A 19,151-nucleotide genomic window follows, 5' to 3' on the forward strand; every position below is an offset into this window, starting at 1 on the left:
GTTATAGTGCTCCCCAGATAACGGAATTTGTTGACCTGCTTCAGCACGTCCTCACCAAGCTGTACGGCTAGTGACGACTAATTAAGAATTAATTTTGAGTAAGTTGTATGCACCCATATTTTTACACTTGTATGTGAGTGATGCAGCCAGGGGATTAAACAAGAAAACACCAAAATAATTTATATATTTTTTACACAAGTATATGTACGAGTATAGTCGCCCCACTATGTAGGGTTGACGAAGGCGAATTGGATCACAGGGCGAATCGGCTCAGACTAAAAAATCCAATGATATTTAAAATATTACAGTGATACGGATGCACTAAAATAGAACATCAAATCTCTCCTCTTAGCCTGCGACACCGCATCATAAAATTCATAAGCAATATTTCAAATATCGACAGATTTTTTAGTCAGGGCGATTTGCCCTGCAATTCGATTCGCTTCGGTGTATCTTATATACTAGGTAGGTAGGTACCTAGTTGTCGGAGGTTGTAAATAAAGAACTCTCTCGCCTTATGAATAAATTAGTTTATTGTGACGTCAGAGCTGTTACGACGCTGTGTAAATGTATAAAATGTACTCGTTCCGTGAGAGTGCAACAGTAGGTATAAATAATAAAAATAATTTATAATAAATTAATGGCGTTACATGCCAAGCGACTTTATCCGTTGGTTTCTGCCCGGCGATTAATCTGAAACAAATTATAATATTTTTACTAATAATGCACATTCTAGACATTTTTTGTATAGACCGTACATTTCCGGTACGTCACGCACATAAAAATTAACCAAATAGTGTAGGAAATAAAGGTAGTGGACCCTGCACTAATTCCTCAGCCAGAAAAAGCTTTACAGTATGATAAAGTATCAATACATAAAAGTATTGTATAAATATCCAAAATAATAATAATAGAATTAAAGTAAATACCTAAAGTCTTAAATCGTTAATATCTTTTTACGGAAAAATGCTCCGTTCAAACTTTCTTCACCGGACATATTCATGTAACGTATTGCAACAATATATGAAATATAAAAAAAAAATATCCCAGCAGAAATACCAATATTAATAAAATATGTTTTTTTGGCGTGTCTTGGACCGGAAAATTGCCCAGTCTAATTTTTTCATTGGAATGCCATTTTATTGCCGTTTTATACCTACAAAATGAAAATCTAAAAAAATTACCATGTAACTATACTATTTTCAGAAATTGCCTTTTTACTCGCTTTGGAAAATTTCTCTATCCATTTTATTTATTGAATTAAGTTCACAGTTTTCTTTCCATTCAACTATAAAAACATCCAAATAAATAACGAGCGTATTAAAAACTAAACATATCGGGAGCAGTGTGTAGGGAGCGGGGTGTACAAGTGGGGTGCGGGACCGGTACCGGCCGGCCTAAATCACTAAATGACAGCGTTTCACACAAAAATAAAACGGTAAGTAATTAAATAACTTACCATATTCGGAACCTAATTATAATATTGAGAGTGGCAACACTGTAGTTGGTCGTATTGTCCTTTCCGAATCAGGCAGTTGCTTTTGACACGGACAGTTGGCCAAAGCAAATTTCCAAGTCATTGTCTCAAAATTATACATATCGATACCTGGGATTCAATTTGCGTAAAGGACAAAATGCTGCTTTTCAGGAGACGCGAGAAAACTGCGATTTTTTTGTTTAATGTTGATATATTTTTGTTGTTTATCGAGCTATATTTTTGATGTGTATGAGAAAAGTACTCAAAATGTTAGTCTTTCTAACCTAAATTAGCGATCAATAGCTATAAATTTAATATGAAAGAAGTTAATGTTTTTTAAAATTGGTCAAAAACACTATGAATGTCCTTTACGACCATGACATTTTTGATAATTTAGTGAATCTTGTTTAGCAGGGGGTCGTAAGTGACGTACTCAGACTTTTTTATTTTAATTTCAGAGTGTATTCGTTACCAACCACGGTACACATGTTAACTGTTTTCAGCATAGTTTACTGTTACGAAGCTTAAACTGTCAGTGTCAAAAGCAACTGCCTGATTTGGTGGGAGTGTGGGACGAGAGAGGGACGTATATGCTAGAAGAGGACAATACGACCAACTACAGTGTTGCCACTCTCAATATTATTATTAGGTTCCGAATATCGGTACAGTTTTGTTAATGTAGTGTAAATAATCGCACACCAGTGACAACGACGACTCCCTTCTTAAATGCGGGCTGCGGGTCACGCGGTCGGGTCGTACTAGTAGCATAAGGACGCTAATCTGCACTTAACTGCTAAAGCAAGACGGTACATTATTGCGTAACCGCGGGATGGATTTATCTTCGCTTCCAAAATTTCGGTGTTCTGGATGATATTTCTTTTGGATATTTTGGATTTAAGTGATTATTTAAAAAGAAATCAGGCTGAGAAATGTTCCACTCTCAGTTTTTAATAGATCTATAATACATACATTTGAGTACGCATTTTTTTTGGATTTTCTTACCCACTACGCCAAATAATATTTTAAGATAATATAAGAAGAAAAAAATTACAGAGCAATTTTCCGATGAAAATGAGCGTCGAAAAAAGGAATTATCATAAAAAAACAACGGGTTGCACTCCGGGAGTGCCGACAGAAGTGAAAACTCAATGACTAGTCCAAAATGTCTGCAGCACTATGTATAATTGACCCATCCTACTTTCTATTGAAAAACTTTAGTTCCGAAATTGCTGGCCAGTGAGCTTAAATTTGTAGCGTTAATTGTTTAAAATTCGAATAGAAATTGTAAAGTTACCTTGCAGACCTCGCATCTATAGTAGATTGTACAACAAGGGCATAAAGTGACCCATTTTTACCCGAGGCAATTTTTTGGTCTGAGCGAAGCGAAGACCAAAATAGTATTAGACGAGGGTAAAAATGGACATTTATGCCCTTGTTGTACACTCTGCTTTTCACTTAGATTGCGAGGAAAATATACAAAAAATCAAATATTTTAGGTTATTTTAACGTATTTATTCACTGCAACACATGCTACAAGATCTTAGCACAGCGAGCCTTGAGGTTGGACTCGCAATGAACAGAGCGAAAACTCAGTTGATGACAAATGGAGCAAAACACAGGGTCACGGTAGATGGGCAGGATATACAGTATGTTGATGAGTACATTTACTTGGGCCAAATAGCCTCCTTCGAAAACAGGCAAACCATAGAGGTCAATAGACGTATTGACAACGCCTGGAAGAGCTTCTGGTCCATGAAGGCGCTACTGAAGGGTGACCTTCCCCTGTGTCTCAAGCGCAAACTCATCGACATGTGTATCCTGCCTATCCTAACCTATGGTGCTCAGACATGGTCATTGACTGAGGCTTTAAAGTCCAAACTTAAGGTTTGCCAGCGAGCGATGGAGCGCAGGACTGATAGAATCAGAAACACGGAAGTGCGCTCCAGAACTCGAGTTGTAGATGTAGGTGTTAAGACCGCTAAGCTTAAGTGGGGCTGGGCTGGACATGTCTGCCGCATGCACCCTGAAAGGTGGGCCAAAATGGTTACGGAGTGGGACCCACGGAACACCATAGATGGTGCTGGCCGGAGTGCAGGCAGACCGAAAAGGAGATGGCGGGATGACTTGGACGCATTTTATCCGGATTGGCGGGAAACTATAAAAGACAGGGTTGAGTGGAGGAAGCGAGGGGAGGCCTTTGCCCAGCAGTGGGACACTTAACCAGGCTAATAAAAAAAAAAAAAAACGTATTTATTCAAGACTAAAGAAAATTGTTCTTGGGCCGGTCGGAGGCGCGGGGCACGCCGATCGGGAGAGCGCCGGCGGGGGCGCGCCGGCAGGGCTGGCAGTTTGTATGGCAGAATTTGGACTTTATTGCTAAGTCAATAAGGGTCGTAATAGGTGATTTTACTTTATGCTCTACTATTAAAAATTGCCTCGGGTAAAAATAGGTCACTTTATGCCCTTGTTGTACAATCTACTATTGGTCATGATATTTTGAGTTTTATTCACCAGTACTAGAGTTCACTTTTATTAGCGATTTCATCAAGATGTAACTTTATTGAATTATATTTGAGTGATATAAAGTTAGAATGTAACTGTGAGATCCTCGTATTTCAGCCCGTACAAGATTAGAACATTGCATGAGCTTTATTGCTTAATATAAAAATCCAGTTTTAAATAATTGACCTGATTATGATACGTTATGACTAAAGTTCTTTGGTGAATAACATTGTCCGTGCTGACACATGACGTCAGCGTTAGGTTACGCGTTACGCGTTACGCTGAATCGAGTTTATCATTTTTTCCCCACCTCAAAAAGTGCTCAGCGCCGCTAAAGAAGTTTTCACTTCAAAAAATATTCTCATGTTTGACAAAAGTTTTAGATTTTTTTCTAGTATCACATCACATACTGATACAAATAACTTATTTGGTAAAATAATTTTGGACTGAGGAATTACTCGGTTCAATATATAAACAAATTTGTATTTTTACGTAAAAATACCTAACTTAGGAGTGTTTTTTTTTGGATATTTATTATGCTAGTTTCGGCTCATACTATACAATAACCGAGCAAAATTTCATCGACTGAGAAATTAATGCACGGGTCTCCATACAACAACAACCTACTCGTAAAATGTGACGATTTGTAAACTCCAATATATGTATGATTTTTTAAATTACCTACCTGGACAAAACTTGCGATCGACAAAGAAAATCCAAAAAAGTAAATTCTGAAACGAAATTAAAATTTTTAAGTCTCTCAAAAACCTTTGGTATGTACCTACGGTACCTGGGTACGTTATGGGCTTATGGGTCATCTTAAGTAAGACACAAAAGAATTGCCTATGCAGAAAATTATTTCCATTTTACGATGGCTAACTTTAACACGCTTTTTTTTAACTATACTACGCTCCAAAACCCAAATAGCTGATGTGGCTGAAACAGCCGCCAAGCTGAAGTGGGACTGGGCGGGACACGTTTGCCGTATCGATGACTTGTGGGCTAAAACAGCAACCAATTGGGTCCCACATGAAACCCGGGGTCGCGGCAAACCTCGAAGGCGTTGGCGAGATGACCTCGACGCCTTTGACAGGAACTGGTGGGAGACGGGTCAAGACCGGGATACGTGGAAAGGGAGGAGGGAGGCCTTTGCCCAGCAGTGGGATACTCTAGGCTCATATAAATAATAAATAACTTTAACACAGGCTAATACTTACCTACTATACATTACAAATTACTACAGACACTACTCACTTATTCCTCTTCCTCTTCTTCTTCCTCTTCCTCCTCCTCTTCCTCTTCTTCTTCTTCTTCCTCCTCCTCCTCGACGGCCTCCTCCTCGGGCTCATACGCGGGCTCGTCCTCCTCCTCGGGCTCGGCCTTGATGTCCTCCTCGCCCTCGGGGGTGTCGGTGTCGCCCTTCTTCTTGCCTGGTCGCTCGCCGAACCATTTGGGCAGTCTCGCTATTAGTGGAAATATTTATATTAGGAACAGTACAAGATACGTTCTGGAAGCCTACCACGTTCATCGGAATCAATCTATCTCCATTTCCGCATTTTAACTGCAAGCGAACGAGATTGAGATCATAGAGATTATTTAAGACGAACTTTGAAGAACCACCCCGGGCGGACTCTAAACTCTGAAATTCTTGCAAGCTACTTAGATTTGACGAGCTAATCAATAAATATATTTGGTATTTTTCTAGCTTATTTTTCTAGTATTAAAACCCCACTGAACATTTATGACCAGTTCGATTCAACGATGAGATAAAATTGACATTATTATGAGATGAATTAATCATGTAAAACTATATCCCATAATCTAACAGATATTACCCAATTTTTAACTAGGCATGTTTATAGGAAGCTTTAGATTCTGATTATGTAACGACTACGAGTAGAAGCGCAAAAATCCTATATGAAGTAGGCAAGGTACGAGTTGTGAAAGTTAAAAGCATATAATATTTCTTTAAAGCAGAATAAAAAATAATATTGAATTTGAAATCATATAGGTATGACCATATGAAAAAAAATAAGTATAATAATATTTACTTAAACTAAAATAATGTTAGCAGTTTTAAATGCAGGTTCACTAGTGTTAAACAAGAAACCCAACAAAAATTACAAGCAGAAAAAGATGAAGGCGGACAGTTCTCGAAGCGTCGTAAAAGTCTATCGCTGAAAGCTTTTCGCTGTGACAGCAGTCACCACACCACAGAGGGCTGCGTACTGAGTGAGTACTCACCCTTTTGCCTGCCTCCGAACTGCTCGGCCCTCTCAGACCACACCTTCTCCAGGAAGTCCTTGTTCAGTTTCTCTAGGTCCTAGGTCATAACACAGGGGGTAAATACATGACAGGTGGCAACAGGGTGCGAGGTCCAGGTCCAGGTGTAACACGACCCGTGAGGTCTTCAAACTATGTTTGCTTCAAGTCTTTAGAAATTTTGGTTTTAACTAAAGCGTTGGAAATTGTTAGCTTTAATTATTCAGACTTGAAACAACTTTGCAGTGATTCAGAAGACATTCACATTACAAAGTTCTTTAGGATTTGACATGTATGACGTGTTCAAGGCATGCCGTGACGGACGACATGCTGGGGAAATCGAATGGGATACGTAGAATCACACAAGGTACCATTCTGGGTCCCTTACTTCTAGTCCGATTCATAAACTGTTCCATCCTGTCGTTCCACATCTTATCCATCATCTCTGCCATAAAATTATCGTAGCCCTGTATTTAAAATACAAGGTCAATGACAGGTGTTGATTGATTGAAGGTTGAAAGTAAAATTCACAGTTCGGCATGTCAAGTATATTGTATTGTTACATGTGACATGTACTCGTAGGTTTTTTTTAACTGAATTAATAACTAAATAAAATAGCCTTACTGGGTTATATTAACGAATTTAAATTAGTCTATTGGTCTTAATGTGTGTATGAGACCAGCCTATTTGTATGATATCGGTAGTACGTAATATCAATTAGGGTTGGTTTTCTATGTGTACTTACACCCTCGAAGAGTTTCTTTTTGTCGTCGTATGACCGTGTGTCCACGCGCCGCTCGTATTTCGACGCGACCTGGATCTTGGGCTGCAAATAAAAATGAATAAATAAATTTACATACAAAACAAAAATCATTTATTACTGACAACATTAGAATTAGGTAATTTGCAAGGTTGACAAATTCAAATCCGCAACGTAGGTTTCATCAGGTGTGTAATTGTGTATAACCATAAATCAGCAACAGGCGTCGTCGTTACACACAAACAATAAAGCTATCCGCAACAGGGCTTCGTCATTTTCCCTTATGTTAATTATTATAATAAAGTAATTTTAAACGACCGTCTCAAATCGCCTCCGGCCCAAAAGTTCCCATCACACTAGCACATTATTATCAATTATGAATAATATGAGTTCAGTTTATAGAATTATTGAAGTCAGTCGGATCTTCTTGTTTGTAGACAATAAGTTAAGTGAAAAAAAAACGGGTTGCACTCCGGTAGTGCCGGCAGAAGTGAAAACTCAATGACGCACTATCTATAGTTGAGGTTAACGCCATCTAGCGTTATTTCATCGCATTACTTGAAACCCCTAAGCACATCACTATTAGTACTCAAGTTATATTAGTACCAGTTAGAGGGAAACTCACTAGATGGCATTTAAATCAATAAAGAAAAACTCATTGTAACAGTTTTTCGACTAGGTCACGTGTCCGTCTTACGTCTTACGGTCACGTGACACCTGTTACGAGTTTAAAAAAAATCCCCATCACAAAAAGTGCACAGCGCCGCTAAGCTAAAGAAGTTTTCACTTAAAAAAATAGTGTTGATAGATCGACGTTCATACTCGTATACCTTTACCTACTCGTACAAATTGTAGGAAAATTCGGAAACATTATAGGTACTTACTTAAAATTACAGACACAAAATTGTTTAAAAGATACTTACGGGGTGCTTGCCTGTGAGGGCTTCGGGGTCGAGACCCTTCTTTAAGGCCTTGTGTCTGAGCTGCTGCTTTTGTCTTTCTTTGAGCTCTTTTAACTGATGACAAATAACAATTTATTAATCAATGGTTCATTGTGCAAGCACATTCATCTGTCTTAGGGACGTAGCTAGGTCACGTAGGATAGGCTAGCGAGACTTGCATTACTTAACAAAACTAATTCCTAAACATTTTTACAGCACATTTTTGGATAAGTACATGAGACTTACAAATTAATAATAGATTTATCAAAACGCTCAGCATTCAATAGACTCTGGCTAACTTAAGTTACATAATATTCTTCAAATGTAGAGCTCTGTCATGAAAGCATTTTTAGAAATGTATGGTTGTAAAAGTATTTTAAAAATGTAGGTATTGTATAAAAATATGACTCACGTCGTAGTCCTGCCTCTTCTGTCTCTCCTCGAGATCGTACTTCTCGGTCTCGAGCTTGACGATGCAGTCCCACAGCTCCTGGGCCTTGACGCGCAGCTTCTCCGTGGACAGGTTGTCGATGCTCAGCGGCTTGATGCGGATGGACAGGGAGATCCTCTTCTCCTCCTCGAGCTGCTCCTTGGTCTTGTTGCGCTCGAGTTGAGCGTTGGAAAGGCCGAACTGGAAAATTGACGTTCCGTTATCAAATCTTGTTACCACACTTTGAAAATTTCTACGTTCGACTAACGGAAAGTATTCTGAACGGCTAAGTTTAATACATCTAGTCGATTTTCTTTTGATAATATTAATATACCTGTATTTTATTTATCTGACGAAATCAACATTTTTAAATGCCTCGCTGTTTGCAACACCTTCGATGAGAATTAATATTTTAATTCCAACGTCCTCGACTAAACTTGGATATATTATTACTTATTTTTGAGCTAGGCACGAGCGCGGCGCTAGCTTGAATATTTTTATCGCAAAAATATTAGAATCCATGTAAGCTAGTGCTGCAGCGACTTTGCAAGCAACATTGTGGAAGCACCACGAGACCACTACTTAATTAACTTGAACAACAATGAGCTCTTTCGTCACCAACACAAAATTGCCCCTAATTTATAAGTTCATGCTCACGTTATCGCTCTTCTTCTGGATGGTGAAGTTGGGTCCGGTCTTGTTGGAGTCCTTCATGGCCTGCAGCATGGCCTGGCGCTTCTTCTCGGCCTCCTCGAGCCGCTGCCTCTTCTCCTCGATGTCGCGCTGTTTCTTCTCCTCCAGCTCGCGCACGCGCCTCTCCTCGTCCTCCTTCTTCTTCTGGGCGAGGCGCTTTTCTTCTTCAGCGCGGGACACCTGACAAATTATGATTACATTAATTAGAACAATGCTTTTGATATACTCGTATGATTATTTTTGTGATGTTGGCAAAAATCGCTTTTTTTTCTCTCTTTATTGACTTGTACTTATGTTTGCGTCATTGTTTGCCTTAGATTCAATGGAAATAGATTTGAAATTGTTTGTATCATTTGCGCTCTAAAAATTTACTTCATCGTCATATCTGTCATATTTTCGCCTTGTGATTTTTTCCTGGCTCGACAGGTAAATGATATGTAAAATATTAAGATAAAGTTTTGTGACCAATCACAAGATCCGGTTACATGTAGGTAGATGTAGATGAGGGTTTTTCGCTATTTATTGAAATTGATTGGGAGAATGATACTTTGAATATTAATAACGGGTTAGTGAATTGATGATGTAGTTATAGATGGAGGGACGGTGACGTCAGGTGCTCACCTTGCGCTTGGCCTGCTTCTCCTTGAGGCGCTTGAGCTCGTCCTCCTCCTTGGCCCTCTGTTTGCGCCATTCGTTGATGTAGTCCTTCAGCTGATCGTCCAAGTCTGACCGCTTCTGGTCTTGACGCTGTGAACATATCACAATCAGTTTAATCTTTCCTACAATCAGCACCTAATTTAGAATTCATCTATTATTATTTGTTTCACTTACCTACTTACTTCAACTTCAATGACCAGAATGGAATCAAAATCACAACAAATCATAATCTTAGTTTTATATAGGATATAATGGATATGGGATAGAAATACAGATAGTGGATATTCTAACATTCTGATGAATTTAAAAGCTTGGATCTCAGTCTAGATTTCCTGTATTATACTGCTAATTCCATTACAACAAGTAGATAATTTTGTAGGAATGAATAATTTTGAAACTGTGGTACCGGAAATTTTTATATCGTAGATAAATGGTGGTATTAAAACTTACCTTGATGAATTCGACATCTCCACCTCCCTCGCCACTGTAAACACAAAAAACTTGTCAATCAACGAAACAACAGCTGTAGAATGTTAATGTTATGAATACCGTTCTTATAACGGTATTAGTGAGTGCGGACGGACATCTCCAACTCCAACCAACAGGTGTTACGGCGACTCTTCCTTCGTTAGAGTTTTATTGTCATCTATCATTAGACTCCATTATAAAAGCGAATTCTGTACATGTATATTGAGCCGATTTTTATTTTGTTGTAATTTTATTTACCTATACCTATCGTCAGATTTTGATAAGATTTGGTAAATCTAAAGAGCTCCTTATTCAGAGCGGAATAAATACAAAAAACCCAATTTTGCCACAAAAAAATGTTTATAATTTACCATTTTCCGCGGAAGATCTAGAGAGCGAGATTTTAGATTTTCAGAGAAAGATATTGTAAAACATACAGTAAAATTGCGCTTATATACATTTTATAGGATAGGGAACTAAAAATCCGTCAAATTTATCGAATTCTGACGAAAAAAAGGCTATAAAAAATAAAAATCGGCTCTATTGTTAAGTTTTTAGTTCTCCTATAGCATTAGCACTTTACAATTGGTTTTAGAATTTAGTGTGTGTTTAATTGACTGTTTTCTTAATCTGTAGTTTGTGTTTGAGTGCTATTAATGACATATACAATTACCATGGGGTGTAGACATTAGATCACACGTTAATATGTACAAGCTAGGTATCATGCTTGATGCCGGCCGGGCATGCTGCGCCATGCAGTATCCACTGACCGAGTTGCGGCGCGGGCGACGCCAGCACAATTTCGAAAATAGATCGGCTACCGGCGGTCGAAAATAGACACGCTACGGTGACGGCGGTTTACGCCGCCCGGTCATCTGGCCACGGTATTATTGGATTTTGGGGATTCTACAGATCACACCCGCGCCTTTAATGTTAATAAGTAGTTACATGTTAGTGACACCAGAGAGGTGCGACTTACGCGATCGACGGTCTACTCCTAGAAAAAGAAAACAACGATCAGCCGCTACTCATCGACAAAACCAAACTGTAAAAGCGGTGAGGGGTTAGCGCCACACTGCTGCAACTGTAGCCGTTCGTACAATTTTGTATAATTTTCCTATCTAAGCTTTAGTAGAGATTAAAGTTTGCCAATTCATTCCAATCTTCACGGCTACAAGCGAAGCGACTTTAATATGATAACTGTTGGAACTACTTACTCTTGCCTGGGAGCGGGCCTGCACCGGGGCGACAGCGAGGAAAAAGAAAAAAGTACACAGATTAAAATATATTCCGCAGATAATCAGATAACATTTAACATATATACGACATAAAAGACAAGATAGAATAAAGTTTACCGTGTTAGTGCAAACGATCACAAAAAACCTAAGGGCCTACTAAAGATACCTAACAATCTTAATACATCGCCAAACACTAAACGAAAAGAAAAAAATGTATGGGATGACAAATACTAAGAAAAGTAATGTTTCTGTTTCCACACATTGTTTAAGTTTCGATTACCATTTTCGATCACCGATTGTCATCTTGGCTAGGCCCTCGAAGCTGAATGAGTGTTTAGATATTCACAGTGCGCGAAAGATCAGCTTACTTACTTCTCTTGTTACACTGATCTTTCAACTGAAACCTGGTGCATGACTTGCATGAGTATTAGAAAAGTAGTCGAGTTAAGCGCTTGGTGAGCGGCGGTCAGTCTGAAAGCAACAGAAGCGGAGACTTAAGCGCTAGAAGCGTTAGAGAAACTTAGCCTAGTTTAGCGAAGTTAGTGTGAGTGCCGGATCAACAAGGGCACGCCACTTACTTCCTGCAACAAAAGAGAAAAATAGGAGTAGGTGAGGGCGTGCACAGGTCCCGTGAGGGTGGAGAGCCATGCCGGCCTTATTCTACACTGAAATGAAGACTCGCCAAGACAATCAGGCCGAGAAAAGCTGAAGTGGTCCAAACCAAAACCAAAATCTAATCAGAACTATTTGTTGGAAAGATAAGACGAAAGAAAGATAGAGAAGCTTCGAACTTACGTCTCCGGGACTTCTTCTTCTACTTCCTCCTCCTCGGAGCCACTGTGGAAGAGAGACAGGTGAACATCGGGGTAGACACAGATACATGCTTGGTGTTGACACAGATGGAAACATGGTGGATAGTTGTGCTACAAAATGTTAACAAATAAGGGATGTATTCATTACATCAAATTAAATATAGACATTGGGAGTAGACAAGTAAACATTGACATACAAGGGGGGGTAACATGTCAGACTTGAGTCATCTATAAGTGTGTGTTGTTGTGTGTTTATTTGAATGTGTAGTGATGTGTATACTTACGAGTATTCTTCCTCGTCAGACATGGTGGAGGGCTATGTAGTCTGCAAAGTAAAATATGATGGTTAAATTGTTGCTTGCTCTTTCAGAACCTGCACACTACTGCAAACATCAAAACTCGAAATTTAATTATCTGCATCACTATCGTTCGAATCGGCAAGAGCATATAGAATGGCAGATAACGAGAATCGATGTTTGATATTGGCGGTAGGCCTTTTGCAGAATGACTGTAATTAAATTTGAGGCTCGGAGAGAGCTGCCGGACTTGGAAAGGTTAAAGGGCTGGAAACTTGTATTTTTTTCTAATGTCCTGCCTTTATATCACTATTTGGAATTTGCCTTCTTTATGCCATAAGTCGTACATTTAGAACTCTATATCCCGTCACCGTCATATCAGCTTTATCAGTATATGTAACGCTTGATTCAAATCTTCCTCTATTATATGTTTGATTGTATTTCATGCGTCTGATTTTGTCTATGAAGTGTTTATTTGTTTACTTATATTATATCAGTAGTAACGATTGAAACTGGTCAATATAGATATTTGTTTATTTTCAAGTTCTTTACAGATTTGCAACGTAAAGTATTTAACATAAATATTGTTATTACTGACAGGCAGGTGTTTTTATTGTTTCAATTATCGCAATGCAAGTCATCAATCATGTCATCAAAGTCAAAATCAATTCCAACTTCTTTTGCGTCTCAACTCCAATATACCTAATCAAATTATGCTTTATATCAATCTACGTCGATCTTTATTAACAATTGTCAATCCTTCATCAAATCAAGTCACCTTCGATCAACAATCAAATCTAGCAATTACCGCCGCGTGCCAAATGCCGAGGAATGCGTGTGGGCGCGGGGCGCGAAAACTTTAAAAATCCTGCATATTGTTTATGAAGAAGTTATTTCGGGAGATATCTCGTAAAGAACACCTACTGAGCTGGCAGGCGTTCAACGAAAGTGTAAAATTAAACGGTGCCGTTGCCTAGGATTCGGATTTCGACGGACCTTGAATTCAGTTTAATCTGTTGGAATTCTTAACTGCCTTATTGTCTTCGATAGGCGTAATAAAATTTATAATTATTGGGGTCATTCCCCAGATTAATTCCTTTTTCTTTTTACAGTAGGTATCTTTATCATAAGTAGGTTTCTATACGTCCGCGCGTCCTTATTATAAGCAACGAAGAAGATATCTTTATTATCAACAACGATGATTTGACGAAGTAATACTAGTTCTTCCTAGTTTCAGATTTCCGCCATTTGATCTTTAAGTTCATAATGAATATCTTCAATTTATTTATTGTAGTCTTCATAAACGTCCTCATTTTAATCATCATTTACCTTTCCTCCTTTAGTTAAAATTTCAGTATGAACGATGATCACTGGTCGTATTTATTTACTCAAAGGTCAAGAATTATACTTGAGGCTACTATATTAAAGTTTATCAATCCTCGCTCAATTAAATTGTATCCCATTCAACTTGCTTTTCTATATATCTCATCAAGGGATTGGAAGTGAAGGAATTGTCGAGAAAAATTTGGAGCATCGCACTCGACTGTCAGATGTTTTGTAAGTGGGAGGATATTTTTAAATATGAGCGGCTTCGACCTACTGCTTGCCTTCAGCAGTTTCAGTGGGAAAAGTATTCAGAAATGTGGATTATATATTTTGCCTATTGATATGTGTTATGTTATTCATCTCTCATTATTATTTTTTGTTATAGTGTAAGATCGTTTACCTCTACATTGTAGAGCTCAAATTGAGGTTAAATAGTTTAGTATAAAATTATGTCACGATACTTTACGTATTAATTTTGACACAGGCATAAGTTCATGTTCGATGAATATCGTCGAAGTATCGTTTCCGGTTTCGTTCGTTTAAATTTTTTTGTGCTGTAGATGGTACCTACTTGACCTTTTAACATTTTGCTATTTTTATTTACGGGTTCATGACTTTTATATTTTTATAGAGAAAAAACGTTTAGAGGTAAGTACCTAAAAATATTTATTAAAGGACAAAAAAAATGATGCAGGCGTATGCTGAAATTATGCAGGTACCTATAATAGACAATAGACATGTCTTTTTTCTCGGACATAACTGCAGAAATTAAACAGCTCAGATTATCGTCGGTACTTGTACATTTGTACATTTTTCTACTTTGGTTTTATTCATATTTCATGAGTTTCATGACTTAAATTTGTTAACTGACCCACTTTTAAAACACGTAGGTACATGCAGAGTATTTTTTTTCTGCCACTTTTTGTCAAAAACGTTATTTTAACGTGAATTTCATAATTCACAAAAATTTGCCTCTACTTACTCCGCGAAAAATGTGTCAATAAGAGTGTGTGTAAGTGTATCATGTAACGTAATCCGCGCTATACAAGGCGCGCGCGCAAATCCCAAAATAGCTCCGTCTTCCGTTACACCGTTTACACTACACTTTGAACTTCAACTTGAAGCCTGCTGATACAGTCCTTGGTCACAACACTAAACTCTTGGAACTTCACTCACTTACGTCGCAAGGGGGTAAGGTGGTCCGGTCCTCGGTTGGAATGTGGAGTCCGCAGCGACCGACGCGGCTCTGGCGGCGTGCGCCCCAGCACCGAAGTCGCCTCGCGATCTATTTTCGGCACTCACTTTTGGCTCGGCAGCTCCGATTTCTTGATCCACCCTTTTTCTTCCACCTCGTAACGTTTCCGCTTGTCTCTATCAGTCGTTGTGAGAAGGATAGAGATGGATGCTTTCGAGTTTGGAGTTTCGATGCGCTGGACTGAAGACGCGGATGCTGTGGGCGGCTTCCGATGTTTACGGAGCTTCCGATCGTGTAATATCGTATGTCATATGTTACGCACCTGATGACACAGGACAGCCCTCAAGCTTGCTTGTGGTAGTGTTTATTAGCAAGGGATATTCAGATATGGCTGTATGGATGTGCGTCGCAGGCACAAATGTGTCTGTCTGATCTGAGATCTGTCTGCAGACATATCTGAGCCTAATTCTGTCAAAAAGATTGACTGTATCCGCAGTAACGTCTTTACCATAAGGGCACACGGGGCCCGTGCCGTGCAGGGGGCTCCTCGGGGAGCCCCGAAGGACACACAGTAACAGAATATTTGATTACTCATAACATAATAAATAAAAGATCATAGTAGATTTTTTAGGGTTCCGTACCCAAAGGGTAAAACGGGACCCTATTACTAAGACTTCGCTGTCCGTCCGTCCGTCCGTCCGTCCGTCCGTCCGTCCGTCTGTCACCAGGCTGTATCTCACGAACCGTGATAGCTAGACAAGTGAAATTTTCACAGATGATGTATTTCTGTTGCCGCTATAACAACAAATACTAAAAACAGAATAAAATAAAGATTTAAATGGGGCTCCCATACAACAAACGTGATTTTTGACCAAAGTTAAGCAACGTCGGGAGTGGTCAGTATTTGGATGGGTGACCGTTTTTTTTTTTGCTTTTTTTTTGTTTTTTTTTGCATTATGGTACGGAACCCTTCGTGCGCGAGTCCGACTCGCACTTGTTTTAGTTTAATTAGCTTTCTTTACTTTCCAAAAGGGCCCCAAATTCTTATGTGCCCAAGGGCCCCAGCATAGTTTAAGAAGACGGCCCTGTGTATCCGCCAGACATCTGCCGGGCAGTATATTCGCCAACAGATGTCTCTCTAGTTCCTAAGGACATTTTCCTCATTTCAACGTGCATTGAGAGAAAAGGATAACAAAAACACACTTAGAATTACAAAAATAAACTTAATCCGGGGACAAGGAGAGTCAACTAATAGGAACAAATTGACTTTTGCAATTTCTATTAGTTCTTGCAATTTCTATTATCTGTTTGTTGAAATTAGATTTAGGATTACTGAGCTGTTTGTAGAAATAAATAAACTTTACAGAAATAGTGAAACGTCTATAATTATTACTAAACTTCATTTTTTCCCCCAGTACAGAACTGTTTTTTAATTCCTGGTTTAGTTTACTAATGATTTTTCTCTCAGTGTGGCTTTGGCTTCCTTTTAGGTACTAAGGTTTTCCTATTTCATCCAAAGCAGAGTCTTGACAATTCTAGGTATTTCTAGAGCCACGGCTACTTGAATAGATTTTGATTTAAGTTTATAAAAGCACCTGCTGGAAAATCTAAATTCTGAAATTGAATACATCGGTATTTAATTTAATAACATCTGGGAGCTTTGCTCGGAAAACATATAAAAATAAAGATAAGACCAAGCTAGATCGATTTATCGCCCCCGAAACCCCCATATTCCCATATAGCAAATTTCATCGAAATTCTTTAGAGCCGTTTCCGAGGGCCACTTTTGGGGGAGTAGGTAAATGAGAAAAATAAAAAGTAAAGTTTTTCAAACTATATCGTGTTATATATGTCAAATGAAAGAAAGAATTTCAAATATTTTTTTTTATAATTTTAAATATATAGATAAGAAGTTATTTCAGAAAATAGCCAAAAAATGACCATTGAAAACAACTGGGTCAAAAATAAAAAATAAATGCACAAAATAGTTCTTTATACCTATAAATGACAGGAAAACCTATTAGAAATGTGCAGTCAAGCGTGAGTCGGACTTAATGTACGGAAGCCTTGGCACGCAAGTCCGAATCGCACTTGGCCGGTTTTTTTTAAATTTGCCGCTTTTTTCTACTGACACAGAATAAATAATAGTACTAGGTACAGAAGACTCACTCTCTAACAAAACGCGTCTGTTACGATCAGCACAGATATGGCCGCTAGGTGGCGACAGCGCCACGCGCGGCTTGTGGCAAACCCCAAAATTGGAGCCGAACGGATGTACTTTTAGCTACCTGTATGTAGCAAAGCGACGAAATCGCGGAGTGAGCCACGCCTGCTACTGACGGAAATGGCTTGACAGACTATAGGCAAATTACTTAACGTGGTAACACACTATCGCACCGCACCAAGGTCATTGTGAGACGCACCCATAAGTAAGAGCGAGAAAGCGATATCTCTTTCTCGCTCTTACTTATCGGTGCGTCGCACAATGACCTTGGTGCGGTGCGATAGTGTGTTACGGCCTTTAAATGTGATATTACCTACATCTCCCCCACCTGGCCCCACCCCACCATTCCCGGTTTTCGACGCAATGTCCACATGAGCGACTTCTTTAGAATTATTTTCTAGACTAGAGGAACCTTTCTATTATGGAATTCTTTTCTTATTCAGAATCGTCAGCACTTTCAATCCAGAACCATATGAAAACTACCACGTTTTTTCACTTTGTCATTACAACTGGCATGCAGAGTTAAATAGCTCGGTCCGATTCTAGCTACCTACCTAACTTATTGTACCGTAAAATTCCTATATTTACTATAAATATATTCGCACCTAATACCTATTTACAATAGTTACATTGCATTGTAGTATATAACACCTCGTTTAGCAAGTTCGTTGGCTCGCGTTGATTGACATTTGCACCACGCCAGCGCATACCTGCGATACCTTCTGGTATCTCGGGTGCCTTAACCTCATACTTATTGTTAGTCAGGTAAGTACTAATAGCGACACATTAGGTAAATATAATATGTATACCTGAGTAGTTCGAACACAAAGTTCGTGGAAGCGAATGAACCCCGCTTGCCCCTCACTCACTGCAGTAATACTGTACATGGTCTATACTTCTATAGGTACTCTAATCTAATACCTTACGAAACAGGAAGAGGATAGGTCGCTATGGTGTGTAGATTGACCGCAAACAAAACTCGCAGCACGTCACCTGAAATGCTTGAGAACCAATCAAATATACATGGTCTATATATTGATTGCTAAGAAAACTTGAAGGAAAAGGTACGAGCACATGCTGTTCGACCCTTAGACGCCCAGCCTTTCAAAAGTGCATATTAGACTCGGAACGGGCGCCGACTGCCGACGTAGCCGTGTGGCTCCGCATAAGCCGCAAATGCGGATCTGGTTTTATTCCAGCCTCGAGAACTGAACTGACTGAGAATACTGAGACCGCGGTCACTTTTTCCTTCATGTACTCTAGGTTTACTTAAGTGATTAATGATCATTGAGGTATATCGAACTTACTCAAATTTTAATTGATCAGCATCTGATCTGTTTCGTATTGCTTGAGGCGCAACTCTATAGGTACCCAAATAAAGTTTTGAGATTAGGTAGGTATCCCGTCTTCCATTACTAGGTAGGTATATGAAGTCCACATAATTGATTATGTGCATCAATTGCATTAGATCTAGATGCTAGCGGTGATGAAGTGCTTTGTATAGTTGTCGTTGGCGCTAAGTGATAAATGCGTTGCCAATAAACAATTCATCACGTGTTGCATGTGAAGCGTGCAATGAACCTTGTATATAGTGTATTAGTAGAAACAAAACAAACAACTCCTTATATGCGATTTCGAATGCCCTTAGTTATTTTAGAATTTTAGCGTTACCTACGCTTGTGTGTCACCGAAGCTTACTATTATATAGTGATTGCTGGATCCTGACACCCGGCTGCTATTCAATGGTGGATCCCGGAGTTGCAATGTCATCCAAGGGGTTATGAGCGAGGTAGTTATACAATACCAGAGTATTTGTAGGTGGACAATTTAAAGGCCCAAGGACTTTCTGACATGTGTTTTATTTATGACA

General features: G+C 39.0%; 1 protein-coding gene across 4 annotated transcripts; it reads right to left on the minus strand.

Moving 5' to 3' along the window:
- Positions 1-513: 513 nt before the first annotated feature.
- On the minus strand, positions 514-15,156 carry LOC134806423 (troponin T, skeletal muscle). 4 transcript variants are annotated; one of them, XM_063779697.1, is made up of 15 exons: positions 15,039-15,156; positions 12,525-12,565; positions 12,224-12,265; positions 12,007-12,009; positions 11,408-11,425; positions 11,170-11,187; positions 10,173-10,206; positions 9,687-9,812; positions 9,030-9,245; positions 8,355-8,573; positions 7,925-8,017; positions 6,987-7,067; positions 6,224-6,302; positions 5,234-5,442; positions 514-693 (listed from the first exon to the last, which is right to left on the minus strand). In XM_063779697.1, exons 2-14 carry the CDS (start codon positions 12,545-12,547, stop codon positions 5,234-5,236), a joined length of 1,161 nt encoding a protein of 386 aa, XP_063635767.1. In that variant the 5' UTR covers positions 12,548-12,565; positions 15,039-15,156; the 3' UTR covers positions 514-693. The 4 variants fall into 4 exon arrangements, with proteins under 4 accessions (XP_063635767.1, XP_063635763.1, XP_063635765.1 ...); XM_063779693.1 differs by lacking the exons at positions 6,224-6,302; positions 11,170-11,187; positions 11,408-11,425; positions 12,007-12,009; positions 12,224-12,265 and adding an exon at positions 6,630-6,708 and having other exon boundaries at positions 15,039-15,154; XM_063779695.1 differs by lacking the exons at positions 11,170-11,187; positions 11,408-11,425; positions 12,007-12,009; positions 12,224-12,265 and having other exon boundaries at positions 15,039-15,153.
- Between the last annotated feature and the right edge of the window lie 3,995 nt (positions 15,157-19,151).

This window comes from Cydia splendana, chromosome 3 (assembly GCF_910591565.1).
Source record: "Cydia splendana chromosome 3, ilCydSple1.2, whole genome shotgun sequence".
NCBI classification, from domain to species: Eukaryota; Metazoa; Arthropoda; class Insecta; order Lepidoptera; family Tortricidae; genus Cydia; species Cydia splendana.